Below are 19882 nucleotides of genomic sequence, written 5' to 3' on the forward strand. Positions count from 1 at the left end.
AACTTTCAGGAGCTTTATTCAGTTATCCATAGTAAGTAGAAAGGACAACCTGGTCAAATTAGAGCATATCTAAATAGTTGTCTCATGCAAAATTACCTTTTGTCATGCTCGTCTTACAAGACAGTTCCAGGCAGGGTCAAGACTCACTCTGCCAGGGCTTTGGCTTCATTTGTGGCATTTTGGAAAGGGTTAGTTTCTAGAAGCAGCAACTTGGTCCTCTGGCTTATAATTATCAAGCACTGCAAACTGCATTTCTTTTGCAAGTGTAGGATAGGCTTAGTTAGGGCCATTCTCCTTGGGCTCCTGGACCCTCATTCTTCCTCCTTCCAGTTAATTTAAGCTATTGTAGTCTCCCCAAATACCCAAGACTATTGCAGCAGTGATAATTTATGAATTTAGTGCACTTGAATATGTAAACTTCTCATAATGGTAGATATTTGAATGACCATGGCTTCAGTAACCTCACTCTCTCTACCCCTATTTTTGTATTTTTTTTGTTGCCAGGGTGTGGACCTTTATAGGTTCATAAATGTATGGTAGGGAATGACCACATAGGCCTTAAGTCTAGCCATGCACCCAAAAATGTAGGAATCGTAAGATTATTCTAAGGGATATGTGTGTGTGTGTGTGTGTGTGTGTGTGTGTGTGTGTGTGTGTGTGTGTGTGTGTGTGTGTGTGTGTGTGTGTATATATATATATATATATATATATATATATATATATATAATTTTTTTTTTTTTTTTTTTTTTTTTTTTTTGCATTTAACTGGGAAAATCTGACTGGATACAGGTCCATTTTCAGCGGATGCCTGGGGAGATTTGCTCCATATAACAATAAGTACGTGAGAGAAGAATATAAGCAAATATGTAAGAATACATATGAGTACCCATGAAATGAATATATGTGAGCATGTATGCAGTTGTTAATAAGTTCTTGTTGTCAGGAAATTAATACATTACAGTTGTACATAATGATAGTATGGAAAAAAATGTGATTTTTTTGTATTTTTCTAAGATAAGTATTTTATTCTATACAGTATATGTCATTGAATCAGAAAGGTACTTGTATACCCACACATATACAGGCTTGGCTGGTCAAGTATTTACTGGCTGCCTGTGTCCATTAGGGGTATAGGTGCCAGTCCAGCGATTAATTTCGGATTCCTGAGCCACTGGTCCAAGCTGCACTTGAATTGGTTTAGGGAAGGACTCTGCTTTACATGGATGAGAAGCCTGTTCGGGAGAAGTGGTGGTGTCTGAGACACACACCTGTCTCTGTAATGCCCTGTTTATGTTGCAAGCAAGGTTTAAGTTTTCATTGAGTAGTTCTGATGCTTTTTTTTTTTGCAGATTTACAGAAGGTCCAGCAGAGTGGGATCCAAGAATGCCTTGTATGCCAGGCATAGATAGACCATCAGTCTGTAGGAGACTGAGTGCAGGGATGGAGTATGGAGGTAATTGTGCAAGGACATGTTTGCACCCTGTATCCCTTTGTGAGGAACATCTGTAGACATTCCAGTTGTTGGATGTGCAGTGTCAGGCACATAACAAAGTCGGCATTTTACTCTATTGATCTGAAGATGGCCAGATACAGTGGAACAATAACCTCCTTTGACCTAGATGCAATACTCTTGCTTATAAGTTACACAATATACACAACATACGATGATTTCATTATTGCCATAGACACATGATGGTCAAAGGACATGTTACTGTTTACATGTGTCTCAATCCCTGTCTGCTGGGTCATCTCTTAAGAGTGTATTTTCATTGAGGTAGTTTTAAATGGGGTATCCAACTTCCTGAATACACGACACTGACTTTTAGACCATGGCTGTGGCACTAGTTGTTTGCCCTTCTTGGAAGTTATTAGTGTCTTTTGGGGAGTGGTAGGTTCTGCGACTGCACCTAGTTTGCAGTCATCTGCAAACCTGGTCATACAGAAGCCCTTGTTGTTGGCCTTGACGTCAAAAAAGTTTGTGCTAAAAAAGAAACAACCCCAGTACAGACCCTTGAGGGACTGTATCCTAACTTCTTGGGCCCGATCTGAGCGCCATCTGGCTATCCACTGGGTGACATAGGGGTTTTTACTTAATTCTATGCGTTTGTCTGCAATACCCATGTGGGGTGTCAAATACCTTGGTCATGTCAAAGTAGGCAGTATGCTCAGTTTTGCCCCGGTCAGTTGTTCTGGTGACCTTCTCAAAATCCATCAGGTTGAATAGACTTGATCTGTTCTTGACCAAACCAAACTGGATTGGGTCCACTATCTGAAGATTTCCTATATCATTGTTTATCATTGTCATGATAATTCTTTCCATGGATTTGCATATGAGACTAGTCAGAATTATGGCTCAATAGATGGCCGCCTCTTGTGTAGAGGAATGTCTGTTGCAGCTTTCCATTTGCATGGCACAAAGTCTGTCCTGCAGACTCTAGTGGCCCTGAAATGTGTCTTGCTATTTAGGAGATGTCCTGGGACATTATTAGGGCCCATTGATGTGGTATTCTTGGCCTTAGAGCACATAGAGGACCTACTCCCTAGTGATAGTTGGGGGGGGGGGGTATGTTTGATACCATTTCCTGAGGCAAGGCTGGGGGGGTAGAAAGAAGTAAAACTGAAGTGGAATTTGTAGGCCAGTAGATTTACTGTAACGTCTGTCCCAGTGTAGGTGGCTCCCATTACAGTTAGATGTTAAGTTGTGTATCTCCCCTTCATTCTTGCTGGATGGGTTTGGAGCCGACCTCGGCTCCGACTCAGCCACTCTAAAAGCTCGAGAGTTGGTTCCACCGGCTCGAGGCCCCCCTTATATCCCACAATGCTAGGCGTGAATTACCCCAGATCTCGTTTGCCGCTACAGCGATCGAGGTGTTGTTTTTTCTACCGGCTCAGGTCAGTTGTATTAGATCAGTTTAATAACTGTTTAAACCCCTTTTAGCTTAGCTTTTTCTTCTTTAACTATAGTGTAGTGGATTTTTATCCTTTCTACCCTTATCCAGCCCCTTTCCCACAAGAACTAATAAGTTCTTTCCTTAGGCCTTCGGGCCCTCCATCCCTAATAGTGGTGTTTATGTGTTTTTGTAGGGATTTATTTTATATATAAACTAACTAATTTCTTTAGCTTTTAGTTTAATTTACCCTTTTTCTGATAGTGTAATCGGTGTGTGTGTTTTGTGTGGTGGTTACACTTCGGTTCCTTGAAAATGTCCAAGGATTCAAAGGTCTCAGGCTTCAAGAAGTGTGACTCGTGCTGTCAGAAAATGTCTCTGACAGACGGTCACACTTCTTGTGTGTACTGCCTGGGACCTTTACACCTGCAGGACTCTTGTGCTGTATGCCATGGCTTCAGCCCTAGAGTCCTGCAGGAAAGAAAGAACAAACTCATCCTAAGGGGTTTGCTCAAGCCTGAAGGTTCCCTAACTGCTTCATCGGGAAAACCTTCCAAGGCTTCTAAGACCTCGACTCCAGTTTCTGAGTCGAGGCCTAAGGCTTCGAAGCCTACTGCATCGGCTCCGTCTGGAGCCGATGAGTCTTTGACTACAGTTTCTGTGGTTCCCTCTGCTCCGGCTGGAGCCGAGGTATTGGAAATTCCTGGGTCGGCTCTGATCAGACCTTCGGAGCCGACATCTAGAAATAGGTCTAGGTCACCCTCCCTTGGCTCCGTTCATTCGGCTCCAGCGTCTCCCTTGCTGTCTGAACGGAGCCATAGGTCTCACTCCTCTAGGTCATCGAGGCTTTCGGATCATGACCTTCAGAGGGTAGTGAGTCGACTTCTAAAGTCCGAGGCACTGGCCCAAATGCTTCAGAGCCCGACTCATCAGTCGATGCTTCAACCTTTCCCTCTAAATATTCCTCCTCCAACTCCTTTGAGCTCGGAGCCGGGGCATCTCGGAACAGAGACTGTGGTAGCGTCGGAACCGATACACTTGTCTTCGGTTCCGTCGTCGGCTCCGATTTCTTCCTTTGAAGAATCTCGGCGCCGGACTTCCCTCGTCGGCTCCGAGGGGGTGAGTGGCATTGGACCCTTGTCCGACCCCGCTCTCCCTCTCGGTGCTTCGGCGCTGGTGAGTTCGGCTCCGACATCGGCCTCGGAGCCATCTCTGTCGGTGCCGAGGGAGGTTCTCAGCTTCTCGGAGCGGGGATCTCTGGCTCTGCCTGACAGGGGTGCATTCGAGGTCATGCGGAGTGTGTTGGAACCTGGTTCAACTCCACAGTCGGCTTCGTCCGCCCCTCCCTCTTCGGTGCCTCAGGTGATGTCTACTCTCTCCCTCATCCCTGACCGCAGAGAGCCAGCTCCTCAAGAATCCCCTGTGGGGATCTCATCCTCTTCCGAGGCCTCTCCTGAATTGGTAGGGGAGCCCCCTAGGAAGAGAAAGTGTAAGAGGAAACACATAGACTCACCTGAGTCTGTCACCTCTGACACAGATTTAGAGGATTCCGAGGGTTCCCCCCGTTCCCCTTCTGAAGATGTCTCCTTTGCAGACATTCTAGAAATCCTGAAACAGAGGGGAAATTGGCCAGCCCTTAACCCTTCGGAGGATGAATCTGTGTATCTTGAGGCATTTGGCTCTCGCCCTTCCACCTCCTGGGTGTCCCCCCCCTTTGACCCCCTCATGCAGGTGGTAGCAAAGAAAGCCTGGACGGCTCCTGACTCAGTGGACCCTACCCCCAGGAGACCTTCTAAATTTATAACAGCACCCACTGATAAACAATTTCTGACCAAAGGAGTTACTGTGGATGTTATGGTGGTAGCTGCTGCCACCAAGAAGGAACTAGCTGATCCTTCAGTGCCTGTCCATCCCCCTAACAAGGAATCTAGGTCTATGGACAGGTACGGGAAGCGGATGTTTTCGTCAGCGACATTTGCAATGCGTTCGCTGAACTACTTATGCCATTTCACTCGTCTCCAGAGAGACTTGATCAAGGAAGCGAGTGAGATGTTGAAGGATCCTACAGCTGCAGGTTTTCAGGACAAGATGAACGCCCAGCTGACTACCCTGAATTCTATAGCTAACTCCTCCATGCCTCCTTTCATATGCGGCTGATGGAGCGAGTAGAGCCACAGGGACAGGTGTAGCCTTACGCCGGCATGCCTGGATGCGACTATGCAATTTCGCGGACCCCTTTAAAACGTCTTTCACTAATTCCCCGTTTGATGGATCATCTCTTTGGTCCTCAAGTGAAAGAAACCTAGACTAGGTGCGAGACGGATGGCAAAACCTTGTCTGCCGTCGGAGTCCGTTTTCCTACTCCGTCTAGACCTTACCCCAAAGGCCAGAAAAGTGGGAAAATGTGGTTCTGTAAACAATCTCAAGGGAATTTGCCTGACGCACAGAGTCGGTTCCCCTCCAGAGGCAGAGGAGGGAACAATAATGGTAGACGTCGCCCCAGAGGCAGAGGGGGTCCGCAGAACCAGGGCAATCGAGAAACCTTTTCCGATAAGCCCTTTCAGCATCCCTGAGGTGTTGCCCGACTGTCCACCTTCGGAGGCAGTCGGGGGAAGATTGTCACTGTACCCAGAAGCCTGGCTATCCCTAACTCAAGACAAGTGGGTACAGTCCATCATTTCGGAAGGCTATTCCATTCCCTTCGCATTCCAAACCAATCAAAAAAATCCCTGCCAGATGTTCCACCCGCTCAAAGGGATCTTGCAGCTTTGGAAATTTCAAAGCTTCTCGCAAAAAGAGCAATTCAGCCAGTTCCAGCAGACAAGCAAGGATCCGGAATCTACTCCAGGTTCTTTTTAGTTCCAAAGAAAACAGGGGACTGGAGACCAATTTTGGATCTCAGTATCTTGAACAAGTCAGTCAAGAAAACAGGATTTCGGATGGTCACGCTACAGTCCATCCTTCCCCTATTGGGAAAGGAAAACTGGATGTGCTGTATAGATCTTCGGGACGCGTACTATCATATAAAAATGAACAGACGCTCCAGAAGATTCCTCCGCTTCAGGCTGGGAACCAGTCATTTTCAATTCAGAGCCTTGCCCTTTGGACTCACCACTGCCCCCCGGGTGTTTACCAAATGCATGGCAGTGGTAGCTTCTCACCTGAGACGTCAAGGATTCCAGGTGTTTCCATATTTGGACGACTGGCTCCTCACAGCTCCCACCAAGCATCTTCTTCTAATGGCCAGAGACTACACCTTTCGCATTTGTCAAAAGTTGGGCATCTCAGTAAATTGCGAAAAGTCTGTTTTGTCGCCTTGTCATGCTATTACCTTCATAGGCTAAATCTAGACACAGTCAGCATGTCGGAGACTAACAGATCAGAGAATAACAGACATACGCAAACTGGTCTCGCTTCTCTTCAACAACAACAGAGCCAAAGCCAGGTTAGTTCTGAAAGTATTAGGGATTATGGCGGCTGCCATTCCTCTACTTCCATTAGCCAGATTCCACATGAGAATCCTTCAATGGATGCTCTTCACACAATGGTCATACCAACAACTTCCGATGTCTCACACCATTATGATTACGCAAACATGCAAGAATCATCTTCTGTGGTGGATGTCTTCCCCTCAACTCTTCTTGGGAAGACCCTTTGTTCCTTCCCCTCCGGTTGCTATTCTGACAACAGACGCCTCCCTGATCGGGTGGGGGGGGCATCATCAGGGCAGAACTGTCCAGGGCATATGGCAACCAGACGAATGCCACTTGCATATAAATGTTCTAGAGATGAGAGCAGTGCTTTTAGCGTTGCAAGCCCTTCAAGACTCTCTTCCCCTGGGAACGATAGCAATCCAGACGGACAATATGTCTGTAGTGTAATCCAGATGGACAATATGTCTGTAGTGTGGTATATCAACAAACAAGGCGGAACCAGGTCCTATCCCCTATGTCGAGAAGCACTCAGACTGTGGCAATGGGCGATTTCTTCTCAGCGTTTTCTGATAGCAGCGCACATCCCCAGGAAGTCCAATCAAATCGCGGACAAGTTGAGCAGGGCTATCCTCATGCCTCACGAGTGGTCTCCGAAAGATTCTATTGCGAGAAAAATTTTTCTCAAGTGGGGTCAGCCTTGCTGCGACCTTTTTGCTACTCCCCAAAACAGCAAGTGCAGAGATTTTTTCACCCTATTCCCGTTACCAGGCCAGCCCAGCAGAGACGCTCTAGTCCAAGTTTGGCCCCGGGGACTTCTGTATGCATTTCCTCCCTTCCCACTAATCTCTCAAGTGATACAGAAAGCTATCGCTCAGAAGGCCTCATTGATCCTCATTGCTCCTTACTGGCCTCGACAGGTTTGGTTCCCCTTTCTACATCAATTTCTGTTGGAGCAACCTTGGCATCTGGACCTAGTTCCAGATCTTTTGATCCATCAGTCGGGTCAGTTGCATCGCTCCCTCCCCTCTCTGAACCTCACTGCTTGGTTCCTCCAGTTCCTACCCTAGCCAGGCTTCCTCAAATATCTCACACTGTTCGAGATATTTTAATAGCTTCACATAAATCTTCCACTCGGAAAATTTATCTTAGTAAGTGGAAATGTTTTGCCTATTGGGCTCAAGGAAAGGATTTAGATCCTTTCACTGCTCCCATCTATATGGTTCTTGATTTTCTAGCTGAAATCTTTCATGCAGGTTCATCTCCTTCTACTCTCAAAGTTCAATTGGCAGCTATATCTAACTTTCATGTAGGCATTTCAGAGTCTGCCATCATGTCCCACAAGCTTTGCAAAGCCTTTTTGAAGGGAGTTTTTCTTCTCAGACCTCCTATAAGAAATCCTCCTCCTCCTTGGGACCTTAATTTAGTGCTCAGCTCTTTGATTCTTCCCCCTTTTGAACCTGCAGCTTCCTGTTCATTAAAATTGCTATCATGGAAGACTCTCTTTCTGGTAGCTATTACTTCAGCTAGAAGAGTTTCTGAACTGCATGCACTCAGCTGTCGACCTCCTTATCTGTTGTTCCATAAGGACAGGGTATCCTTACGAACCAACCCGTCCTTTTTACCTAAAATAGCCTCGCCTAACCTAAATCAAAGCATTGACCTCCCTGTATTTTTTCCAGAATATTCTAATAGGTCTGAACAAAAATTGCATTGGCTAGATGTTCATCGTCAGTTAAGGTACTATTTGGATAGAACCAAACAATTCAGAAAATCTGACCAGCTGTTTGTCTCTTATGCAGAAGGCAAAAAGGGACTTTCTGTTTCCAAGGTATCACTATCTAGATGGATTACATCTCTAATTTCCATTGTTTATGAAATAAGACACCAAAAGCTGCCTAACAAACCTAAAGCCCATTCCACCAGAGCTTTGGCTACTTCTATAGCCTTCCAAGACAGACTGCCTATTGACACCATTTGTGCAGCGGCTACTTGGGCTACTCCTCACACTTTCATTTCACATTATAAGTTGGATTTAGCTTCTAGGCATAGAGCTAACTTTGGTTCCACTGTTCTCAAGAGTCTGTTCCGTTAGGCCACCGGGACAAGGTGCTAGGGACGCGGTCCCATCCAGCAAGAATGAAGGTGAGATAGACAACTTAACATATAGAAGTTATGTTCTTACCATAACGTTCCATGTTAGTTGTTCTTTCTTGCGTCCCACCCTCCTTCCCCCTGGCCAGGACAGACCTAGAGGAGTTTGATTGTGACCTCTCTTTCTACCACCTCTTTGCTATAGGTATATGCTCTGCTGTGCATATTTTCCTAGATCAGGCTTAGGTCACCTTTTCTCTTTCCCTTTGTTTATAGAGGTGGACTCTTTTTCCAGTTTTTCTGGTTGTATTATTAGCTGGGCCTAGCTCACAAACGAGATCTGAGGTAATTCACGCCTAGCATTGTGGGATATAAGGGGGGCCTCGAGCCGGTGGAACCAACTCTCGAGCTTTTAGAGTGGCCGAGTCGGAGCCGAGGTCGGCTCCGAACCCATCCAGCAAGAAAGAAGGCGAGAAGAAGACAACTAACATGGAACGTTATGGTAAGAACATAACTTCTATTTTTGCACATTGTTGTGTACTGCCTTTGATGTTGTGGACATGGCTAAAGAAATCATTGTTGGTAGCCTGGTAGGCTATTTTACCTCGCATTTGGATTGCATAGACTCGATTTGCTTGCTCATTTGCTTGATGAGATTGAGAGTCTCCCCCCCCCCCCCCCCCGTTTGGTATTGCTCTTCCTAATATTTGTCATGACTTTCTTCCTTTTGTTATCCAACCTGTTGATGTTGAGATTCCACCCGGGTGGCTTGATTTTTTTTTTTTAATTTTTATGCATATTCCTGGTTGGCGCAGCTGTAGCTATGCACCTATTAACATGACTGCACAGGATCTCTGTGAATATTTCTGTATTAGACAGTAGTGTTTTCAGGGACATAGGAGGGGACTTGAAATTTTGACACATTATCACCTGATAGTAAGAAGTTTGCCTTAGGCAAAATCCCATACCATTTTCTTGCAAGCTACAAGTTCCCCTCTATGACACAGGAAACCCATAACACATGCATACTTACTGGTGACCCTTTCCATTCAGCCTAATACCATATTTATGGGTGACTTTAACTACCCTACTGTAAACTAGTAGTCTGGACTTTGTCAGCACAAATATCTTGCAGCAGATAGTCCATATGCCCATTAGAAGTGTAAACATAATGATCTGGACTTCACTAACATGAGAGAATGCAGCACCTCGCTAGTGTAATGTCTGATCATAAAACTGTCGCCTTTGAAATAAAAGTAGAACCCAGGACTTTTGCTAACCCCTAGAACATTTAGGAGCTTTTCTATGATAATTTGGACGTGGAGAAGCTGAAGTGCATTGTCCTGTTTGACCAGCCTTAAGGTATGTTTGTTTTTGATGTAAATCAAGACACCTCCACTTTTAGACCCTGCGTTTTCAGTAGCTGGTCAAAATATGTGCAAGACATTGTAGCCATGCACCGCCAAGGTGTTCTCTTTTGCTTTAAACCATGTTTTGGTAACTGCATAAATGTCTGCATTCTCCAGGGTGAGAGCTTGCAGGTAGTGGAGTTTCTTGTTTAGACTTCTGGCATTCAGCAGTAACACCTTTAAGTTTTCTTGGGTTGGATTTGCTATGTCGGAAGGCTTGTCAGTTTGGCATTGCCTAAAACAAGGCACAGGTGAGGACAACAGTGTCTTAGCCAGTATTTGAAATCTTAGAGGCTACAGGTGCACACCATTATTGATAAAACAATGTTATCTGTTGACATATCCTCCCATGTTGGCAAATATTGTACTCCCTCGGACTGACACTAAAACCTAAGCAAATTATTAAAATCTATCATCTTATGTTCATTTTGAGGCATCATCCCTTTGATAAGATAGAATGTGGTTCAATGTTAGGCTTGTACAAGCCTGGAGCCCACAGTCAGATAGTTGCATCACGAGTCTTCATTGAGTCCAAAGAGGTTTGTCTCTGGTCATTTACATCCACATGGACTGTGACTGAGTCATACTGGTACTTGCAATCCAGTTACCTGAGTGCATGCGTGGTCTGATGCATCCTGACCCCTACTAGGCAACTAACAGTGACTTTCTCCTTTTACAGCCTGGTGACTAGGTCATCTGTGTATTCCTGCAAGTTAGGGTGGTCCTTTCTGTCAATTCTGTGTTGGGAAGTATCCTAACATTGTCCTTTTCTGGACTTTGGCTTCTCTCCATGTGTCATTTCCCATGAAAGCTCTGAAGGGCTTGGCACCCAAACCACTCATTCTTCAGCTGTGCTCCAGCTGGTTAACCATTTGGGTACATGAAAGCTGGCTGAATGTTGTACCCTTTAGCAGGCTGTAACCAATATAGCTAAGGGTACTGCAGCAGTGATCAGTCGAACTTTTCCTATTATGATACTTTAATTACACAATTGTAATTTCTTTCTTTAATTCTCATTTTGAAACAGATTTTTTTTAAACTTTTAGTTGTGTGCCTATGTCCGTACTTTTGCACAGCATTTAAGGCTTTCACTGTGAAGTAACATTGCAGTGGATCTGTTTCTTTTTTATGTGAGCTCCATTTCCATAATCCATATTATTTTTCTTGATCGCAAGCGTTTGAATATTGTTTTTTATGATGCAGTTTTGCAAGGCAGTTTTACTCATTTTGTCATTTCCTTGTGTTTAAATCTGTTCATGCTGCTCCCAATCTTTCTTTGCTTTATTTTCTTTTGCCCATGTGGCTTACTGATAGGGATTCAACCCATCTGTAGGAAATATCCAGGAGAGTTTTGATGTTAAATTTAACAGATAGGCTGCTATCTGATGACTATATCAAGAGGACCCTTGATAGGTTTGGAATAGTCTTCCTGCATTTCCCTTTGCATGATCCCTCCAGACAGCTTTGTGTCTGGGAGTCTGTGTAAGTTGGGCAAATATATCCTAATGTCTCGCTTAAAATTTGTGATATAGATCTTCACTGTTTGTAGAAGAATGCTCACTAGTGGCTAGAGTATGAAGTGGCAGGTGCCGGTGATGAGAGTGGTCTTGTGAAGTAGGTTTGCGTCTATCCTTGAGTGGAGGAACTTCTAGAAAAAGATGATTGTTGATTCATGGAGAAAATGAACACAACCCAAGTACCTGTCAGAGTCCTAATGATAAATCTTTTAATATTGCATGTTATTTTTTTTTTGTTTTTATTAATGTAGTGATGTTAAGTAGTAGAAACGCTGACGCTGTATTTCATTTTAGTGTAATGTTGGAAATATTTTTTCTGAAGATGTAGCAAAATTTTGCTGTTACTGAAATATTTTTTTAAACACATTAATACAAATCAGTTAATTCTTTTACAGAAAAAAATTCCATTGACCATTCTCTCAAGTTGTTTTCAAGAGGGCTGTGTTGCATTAAATGATGAATCTCTTTTAAAGTAAGTATTCACTATTTATTAAATTAGTAAGCTTTCACTCACTCACTCTTTTCTCAAGTTATTTTCAAGAAGGATGTGTTGCAGTAGATGACAATTCTATTGTAAAGTAAGTATTCATTATTTGTTTACTATTTTCTATCAGGTGTGCCAAAGCAATTGAGAAGAAAAATCAGTATTATAGCCAGTCCTGCAACATATTCTCTTAACCCCTCAGCTACTGACCATTTTCAAGAAGGCTTTACTTTTAGTAACTGACTGGCAAATTATAGTCCTTGTTGAGAAAGTGCTGTATTTTGAATGCCTTAACATTCTTCTGAAATTACCAGAAATTCAGCTGCAGTGGCTTCCAATAAAATGTACTTAGATGATACTTTTGACTTCAAAGCCATTGGGGTGAGCAATGTCATAGTTATACACACAGCATTTAAAAAAAGACTTGCTTTAATATTGAAATACACATTTTTACTTTTTAAGCATAACATTATTTATTAACTTGAACAGAACTGATAGCTACACTTAATCTCAGTGTGTTAGAAATGTTCTGTTTTTTTTTTTCCCATTGAACTTGCGTTATTTTATGTTGCGTTTTGTGTTGCTAGGTGTTATAAACTGTTTTGTTTCCAGAAAACAAGGCTGTCCAACAGGCTACCCAAGGGCCCAGCAAAGCATTGTGTCCCACAGCAAGCTAACAAACTTTTTTTAATTGAAATTGTTCCTTTGTTTATAACTGATTTTTATTAACTTGACTATTTCTGGAAAAGGAAGTTGTGGGAATACCACTGAGTGTTACCTTGCTAACTGCATTGAAACCTGGTGGACTTTTTTTCAACTTAGTGGCCTTGGTGTGCAGGATTCTAGAACCAGAGCCTCTAGATTTGAAGTACAGCAAATGAGGCTTCAGTGCGTGTGTGCTACTAGCAAATACTTAAATATGTGGGAGAGTTTAATTTATTTCTGAAATTCACAGAACACTGGACTGTTGCTGCACTTAAACTGGAGCCTGTGAATCAGATTGATAGCTTTCCATCTGTTTTGGATGTCCTAAGTAGCTGTAAGAATAGGTTAAGGATTATTGCTACTGAAAGTTTCCGATGTAGGATATAACTTGATTTACTGAAGAATGGAGTGGAGGCTGTGTACCCAAGATTGAGAAAAGGAGAATGAAAGCAGCACGTTCTTCTGCTGTGACTGCAGATTCTGTAGATGTGGAATTCTGTAGATGTGGAAATTGAAGTTCTGGAAAGTGTAGAGGAAAAACCTCAGGCATTGACAGTAAGTGGCAGTGCAGAATGTTGAAAGGGTGTGGATGATAGCTCATCTACTTTTATTTTAACTTCAGTTAAAAGACAATTGAATGTGCTTGTCATTAAGGCAGTGGTGGAGTTTTCTACAGCAGTAAGTTATTGTACCCCTGGTGTTTTGTATTTTTATCTGATTTTTCAGGGCTAGTGAGGGTATGCTTGACTGAAGCAAGTTGAAATACAAAACTATGACCGTTTACTGTCTTTTTCAGTTAGTCTAACATCTGAGGTGTATGCATCAAACAGGCTATACTCTGGATTCACAAGAAGTCTGTGGGTGAAACTGACCCATATTATTTTGTTCACACTTAAACAGTCATTGGTGTGTCTTGACAGGACTAGTGTGCGAGTGAAAACACTGTAGCCATCATTTTTACCACAATCATCGCTCTCCAGCATAAGAGTTATAAAGAGAGCTTGCAGCTGTCTTCTGTTTTGGGAAGTGTGGGCTAGGAGGGTGCACTGCATGTGTCTGAGATAAGCAAGTTGAAATACTTTACTGTAACAACTGTTTGTCAGTCTGCTTGATTGTAGTCAAAAATTTATAGATAAGCCCATTAGAGTGGTTAGACATCTGTTGTTCCTGGACTGAGGAGGAGCACTGCTTTGACTCTATATGGTAGAAATACAAAGCAGCTTCCTCACATAACAGTGACTTCAGAAATTGTGAAACTTTTAAGTTAAATTTCAACATTTAAGACACAAATATTTTGGGAAAAGCAGTTTTGCAGAGGAGGTTAACCCAGCACCAGGGACTGTGCCCTCCTATCCATTTGCTTGCTAACCTTGAAATCCCTGCCTTTCCGAGTAAGTGAAAACTCTGAAGATGCCGCAGTTTTGGACTTAAGCATATAGTTTGGCTGTACTGATAGTTTCAGTCTTTACATTCTGAGGAATGCAAGTTGTCCTCAAAATTCAGGTATCCATTCAAAGCAGATATATATTGAATAAAGGTAATGTGGACTCCCTGAACCTTGGCAAGTCTGATTTGATGCCCCAATCCCCAAAGGTTGAACATCCAGAGTGTCCAAGAAATGACAGTATTCCTATGTGAGCTTGGAAGTTTGTAGAGAAGCAAGCTAAAGATATGGAAAGATTTCTTAAAACAGTATTTTAAAGGGGAAACTACCAGCATCTTGGAAGCAAGCTGTTTGCTGTGTTACCCAAAGAAAGTAAACACCATTCAGACCCAAAACTATGATTATAAAGTGTTTGTCTTTACTAGCCAACAGAAAACAGAGGTGTTTCCAAAATTGATAGGTACTGATCATTGTGGTTTTGCTGAAAGGAGGCAAACATCTGGCAACATTCATAGAACTTTAAATATCCAGAAGGAAGCAGAGTGTAACAAAATACTGTATCATACAGAGAAGACATTCAGTAGAAACTGCTAAGATTTTTAATAGGGCAGTGATGACATTTTTAATCCGTGATAAGAATAATAGAGTTTATTAGGAGGGTATATATGAAGAGCCAGAGGCAAGAATTAAGGCAAAAGGGTTTCTCTGACATACTGTGTTAGAACAAGGGAACCTAGAAGGGATGCCCTTTTTCCCCTTTCTTTGCTTTATATTTTGCAACTATTGCTAAAGAACGCAAGGGTCCAGTCAATTCAAAGATGTAACTGGTATGATAATCTATAAAGGTCAGCTTTATTCTCGGATAATATTTTTTACTTGATAAATCCAAAAATGGACATTTCAGTGTTGTGCAACATTTTGCAACAGTGTCAGATCTTTTCAGGATGTAATATAAATGAAGCTAAAATAAATGCTATAGTGTAAGCTATGTATTCGCACATGAACTGGTTCAGCAATACCCATATTTATGTGGTGGTGATAAGATGAAGTATTTAGGTTTATGGATTAAAAACTATTCAATTTTGGCAGCTAAGGATATGTGAAAAGAGAGAAAACAAAGAATATAAAAACTGAGAAACTGGAAGCTCTTGGTTTTGGATATGGGATAGTAAGATACAAGTAGTGAAAATGTTTCCAGTCTCTTCAGGTTTGTATACAGGCTAGGCGTGTATGGGCTAAATTGTGGAACCATAATTAAAGTGTGGAAGAAATTTATTTGGAATGGTATGAGTGTAAATTTATTTTGAAGGTGAGGAGGGCAAGAGTTAAGTGAGATAGGTAGTTTCTCCCTGTAAAACACATTTGTTTGGAATGATTTGAAGAGATCATTTAGAACTGTGCAGTTAAGGCTCATATGTATAAGACAGTCATAAGATTATAATTCAAACTGGACATGGGTGGTGATGAAATGGGAAGGGGGAGTTCTAGAAGTCAAAAGAGTAGGATTGCTGGTGCACATCCTTAAGGAGAATAACAATAACCATGCAGAAAATTATATTAGCAGGAAATGGTTAAAGAACTAGCCATCAGTGGAATGGAATAAGGAGATTTTAATAGTAGGGATGATTGCAAGGAAAGGTATAGAAAATTGGCAAGAGGGGGTGAAATTTATTTTAGAAAATTAGCAAAGGAACCAGAGTATTGAGAGTGACTCCATCCTAATCTGTTGTCCTCCCTCTCTAATCAGAAGTTTGGACAGCAGGTTAGAGACTGCCTTCCCTACCAAGTATTGATTCAGAGTATGGGGAAGTTTAAGCGAAAGACTCTCTCAGGTAGAGTTGTTGAGTCTAGAACCTAAGTTGATTTTAAGAAGGGAAACTCAGTGTGTAGGATATCATATGGTTACTATAAGAATCAATGAGATGGGATTAAAAAGATTGGGAAGAGAAAATGGAAAGTTAGTATACAAAGGAACAGTGGAAGAATATCTTTATTGCTCCCAAGAACCAGCCATGTTTGGAATGTTTAGGATTTTTGATTGGAAGTGTTTACATTTTTTTTACCCCAAGTAGACTTCAGAAAATGTTTCTAAAGGTAGATAGCAAATGCTGAGGTGTGATGGGAAAGATAGAGGTAATTGGGAAATCTAACGAGTTGGCAAATTTTAAAAATTCCCTCCAGAGTACTTTCATCGGAAATGTTGAAGGGAACCAGTGGTTGTAACCAAGTAACTAAGGAATGATTCTTTGAGTCGGGATAAAGGATCTGATTTGCCCAGGCATAGTAAGGCCTTAAGTTTTATGCTGTTGGCTGCCAAAAAAGTAGTTAGAAAATAGAAATCAGAATCTAAGTAATTTGAAACTGAAGTACTGGATATTCTGAAAGAGAGAAAAGAACTGGATGTGGAATCTTTAGAAAAGGGAAGGAGCAAATTACATAGAAGTAAATGGAATTTGTGGGAGCATGCAGAATAAGAGTGATGTTTCAGGGAAGGCAGGACTTGAGCAGTTTGTGATGTTGGAGTGGGTGATTAAAAAGTTCTGCGTCTAGTAAAACATTTAAAGAATTTTCTGCATTGTTGAAATTGTCTGGGATGTTTTGCACTTATCAGTACTCTGTTTTTGTTAATATTTTCCATTCATAAAAAAAAGTTTTAGGGGAAGTAAGATTTTCACTTATAGTTTAATGCGGACTCCGTTATATGTGTTCTGGACATTTATTGCTGTCCTCCAGATTAATCAGAAGTGATGGACTGCCCTTTTATAGAAGATGGTGTGTCAAACTTTGCAAGTGAAATAACTGTGCAGGCTTGTGTATATAGGGCAATATCTCAAATATCTTTTGACAGGTGTTAGTAAAACTTTTAGTGAATTGTACTTGGACCCCTGGGTATTTGCTGCACCTAAAACTGCCATTCCTTCCTTCAGAAATTAAACAGGTCACTTAGCTGGAACATTTCGCCCTTTTCACTAATGAATGCTTATTTCAGTTGCAGAAAATACCATGTTTAAGAAAAAATGTATATAGTGTGTTTTTTTTTCTTTTTCTTTTTTCTTTTGCTTCTGATGTAATACTGGCTCAGTATGTGTATATATTTGAGCTGTTTATCGCGTTCTCCATTCTGAAAAATTGTATACCTACCCCTTAAATAAACTGGATTTAATGAAACTTGGCAGCCTGTTGTATTCTCATGTTGAATTTTTTGAAATGCTTCTGTCCTTTATTTCTAATCTCTCACTTTTTATAAATATAATTTTGTCTCACTTTAAATCTGAAAGTATTTTACCAGTCCCTAAAACCTCTTTCTATGTGGACCACGTGAATTTTGCTTTGTTGCATCCCTTTGTCCAGTCACTTAATTTTTTGCATAGATTGTGTACTCGCGTTCTAGATAATGGTATCAGCTGTGGGCTGTTACCCAGGTTTTCTTAAGAGACCTAGTACAGTTGCTGCTATTCAGAATGTTGTAGACGTAATCTCCAGCAGTATATGTGTAGGTCTGCTTATAGTGAGAGTTTTTGTAGCTATCACTTGGGCATTCAAATATGTGGCTCACTGTTTTTTTCATAAACTGATGTGTACTTCAAGGATAATGTAGTTGAGTAGTTCTGAAATTATTTAACTTGACAATTTTTTTCCAGCTCATCTCATGGCCCTCATTTTGGGATAGTTGATACTTTGAAATAGGTTGCATATTCAAGATGTGGTTCTGGACCAGTTTTTTTGTCTCTTAAAGTAATCTTACCAGAGCCATATGTAAGATAAACATTGTGTGAAGAATGACCTTCTTAACTTGAAACCTGGTAAAATGAACACTGCTTCATAAATAGACCTACAAAATGAATTTTGCTCTCTGGCAGTAGCTTTAACTAAGTAAACGATCCATTTCATGAAATATTGTGGAAATGAACTTGGGCAGTAACCTGAGTCTTTAAGATTCTGGCCCTGTCCTTATTCTTGTTTCCCTGCGCAATCCTGTCAGGTCCCCCAAAAAGAAAGTTAGGGATCTTGCTTGATCCCCCTTTTAGCAGAGCTCTTAATCAGTACAGGCCTTGCTACAAAATATCCAAAGTTATTTTTTTGTAGCTACGAGAGCCGTGAATTTTAATTTGTAAGTTGTCATGCATACGTACATACATACATCCTTTCAGTAGATAAACTTAGCTTTTCTCATAAAGCTCTACCTGTGTAAGAGAGTGCAAATAAAATATGCAGATTTATCTTTTGGGCTGACTTTAGGGAATACTGTTGCTTGTTATGGCAGCTGGTAACCTCTGACTGGGAGGAGACACTCCCTTGATGATATCTCATATTTAAGTTACTAAATATGAAATACTGCCTCTTCTGGCTAATAACTTTTCTATTAAACATTTCTGGCTTTTCACTCAAGTTCACAGGTGCAAATATATTTAATCAGGGCTTGCCTTTTTATATAAAAATCATTTCCAAGGATTGGCCTAGGCTTTTGGAATGGACTACCAACAGAAACCAAAAATGAGTAAAGTCTGTTAAGTTTCCATGCAAAATCCATTGTTTATCTTCATCTGATTCAACTGTGAGTTGTCTGATCTGATGGGAACTGACCTTGGCATCGACTACGAAGGTTTTGCTTTGGAGCTGCGACTCCTCCCTTACCCTTAATCCTCCACACTCCACCTCAACCAACACCTCAGATCTAGTTTGTTGCAGAAGACCTCAGAAGCTTCTTTGAGGGCTTTATTTATTTTATTTTACATTTGTTGACCGGGCTAGTCTAACTGGATATATGTCCATTTTCAGTAGAGGCCCGGGGAGAAAAGCTCCAAGCATTAGCAGTGACAAAGATTACAATATACAGTAATAGTCAAAACAAATTATAGGACACGTTACATTGAGGTTGACATAAGTTATTTAGAGTCCTTAGTAGGTTAACACTAAGATGAAATACTGAGAGCAAAAATTTGAGAGAGAGCAAGCAAAAAAGAAAAAAAGATATTCAATTGTAAAAATTTGTTTTATATATATATATATATATATATATATATATATATATATATATGTGTGTGTTTTTGTTTGTTTTTTTAACAGGTATGAGACATAGAACAGTGGAGTATAGAAGTGTAAGGGGAGCAAAAAAGGGAAAGAGAAGAGTCGGTATATCAGTCTGGGTTAGAGCAGGGACAAAGCCAGTGATTTTTAAGATGTTCTTTAAGATTCTTTTTAGAGATGAGTGGAAGCAAGAGATGAAAGCTCACTAGGAAGCTGGTTCCAGCTTTTTCCTACTGTGTTGGCGAAAAGTGAGTCCCCAGGTTTGTTTTTAGATTTAATAGTGGAGACTAGAATTTTGTTAGCCGAGCGTAGAGTTGCAAGATTTTTGTAGGGGGTAATCAGATTAGTAAGGACTGGGGTATTGTTAGGGTGGTTAAAGGATCTTTTGGGTGATAAGTTGTTGACAAAGTACTAGGTTCTGCAGTTCTAACCATCCCAGTTGTTTGAGGTTGTGACAGTGGTGAGCTCTGAAAGGGATGCCAGTGGCAAATCTGGCTATGCTATTATAACTAAGTAGAAAGTTTGGTGAGGTTGTTTCTAGATAGGTTGGTATATATCGCAGAAGCATAGAAAAGGGTAGATATTAGGTGAGTCTGGGCAATAGTGATTCTGGCTGAAGGGGTAAGGAAGGGTTCGATTCTGTAAAGGGTGCCTAGTTTTTTGTTGACAGACTTTATTGAAGCATTAATATGGTCATCATAGCTAAGGTTGTTATCAATTGTTACTCCCAGTAGACTGGTTGTAGTGTCAGGGGATATGTTAGTTCCATTGCTAGAGGTGACTGTGAAGTGTGGATGAGGTGACTTATGAGTAGGAGCAAAGAGCAATAATTTTGTTTTTTTGGGGGGGGGTTTAAAAGAAGACAGTGTTGCATAAACCAATTTTCAACACTGTTAAATACTGTTTGAGTGAGGGACTGGAGAGAGGTTATGGACTTGGCTG

The 19882-nt window shown here is 41.3% G+C and overlaps 1 protein-coding gene across 3 annotated transcripts in view; it reads left to right on the forward strand.

Annotated features, from left to right (window-relative positions):
- ARHGAP17 (Rho GTPase activating protein 17) overlaps window positions 1–19882 on the forward strand; it is a 1246301-nt gene that overhangs the window by 312778 nt on the left and 913641 nt on the right. For all 3 annotated transcript variants that reach the window (XM_044089406.1, XM_044089407.1, XM_044089408.1), the window contains exon 4: window positions 11735–11811. In XM_044089406.1, the coding sequence (XP_043945341.1) occupies window positions 11735–11811 (77 nt within the window). The remainder of the gene's footprint in view (window positions 1–11734; window positions 11812–19882) is intronic.

This window comes from Protopterus annectens, chromosome 12.part0, assembly GCF_019279795.1.
Source record: "Protopterus annectens isolate FY-2018-M chromosome 12.part0, PAN1.0, whole genome shotgun sequence".
Lineage (NCBI taxonomy): Eukaryota > Metazoa > Chordata > Ceratodontiformes > Protopteridae > Protopterus > Protopterus annectens.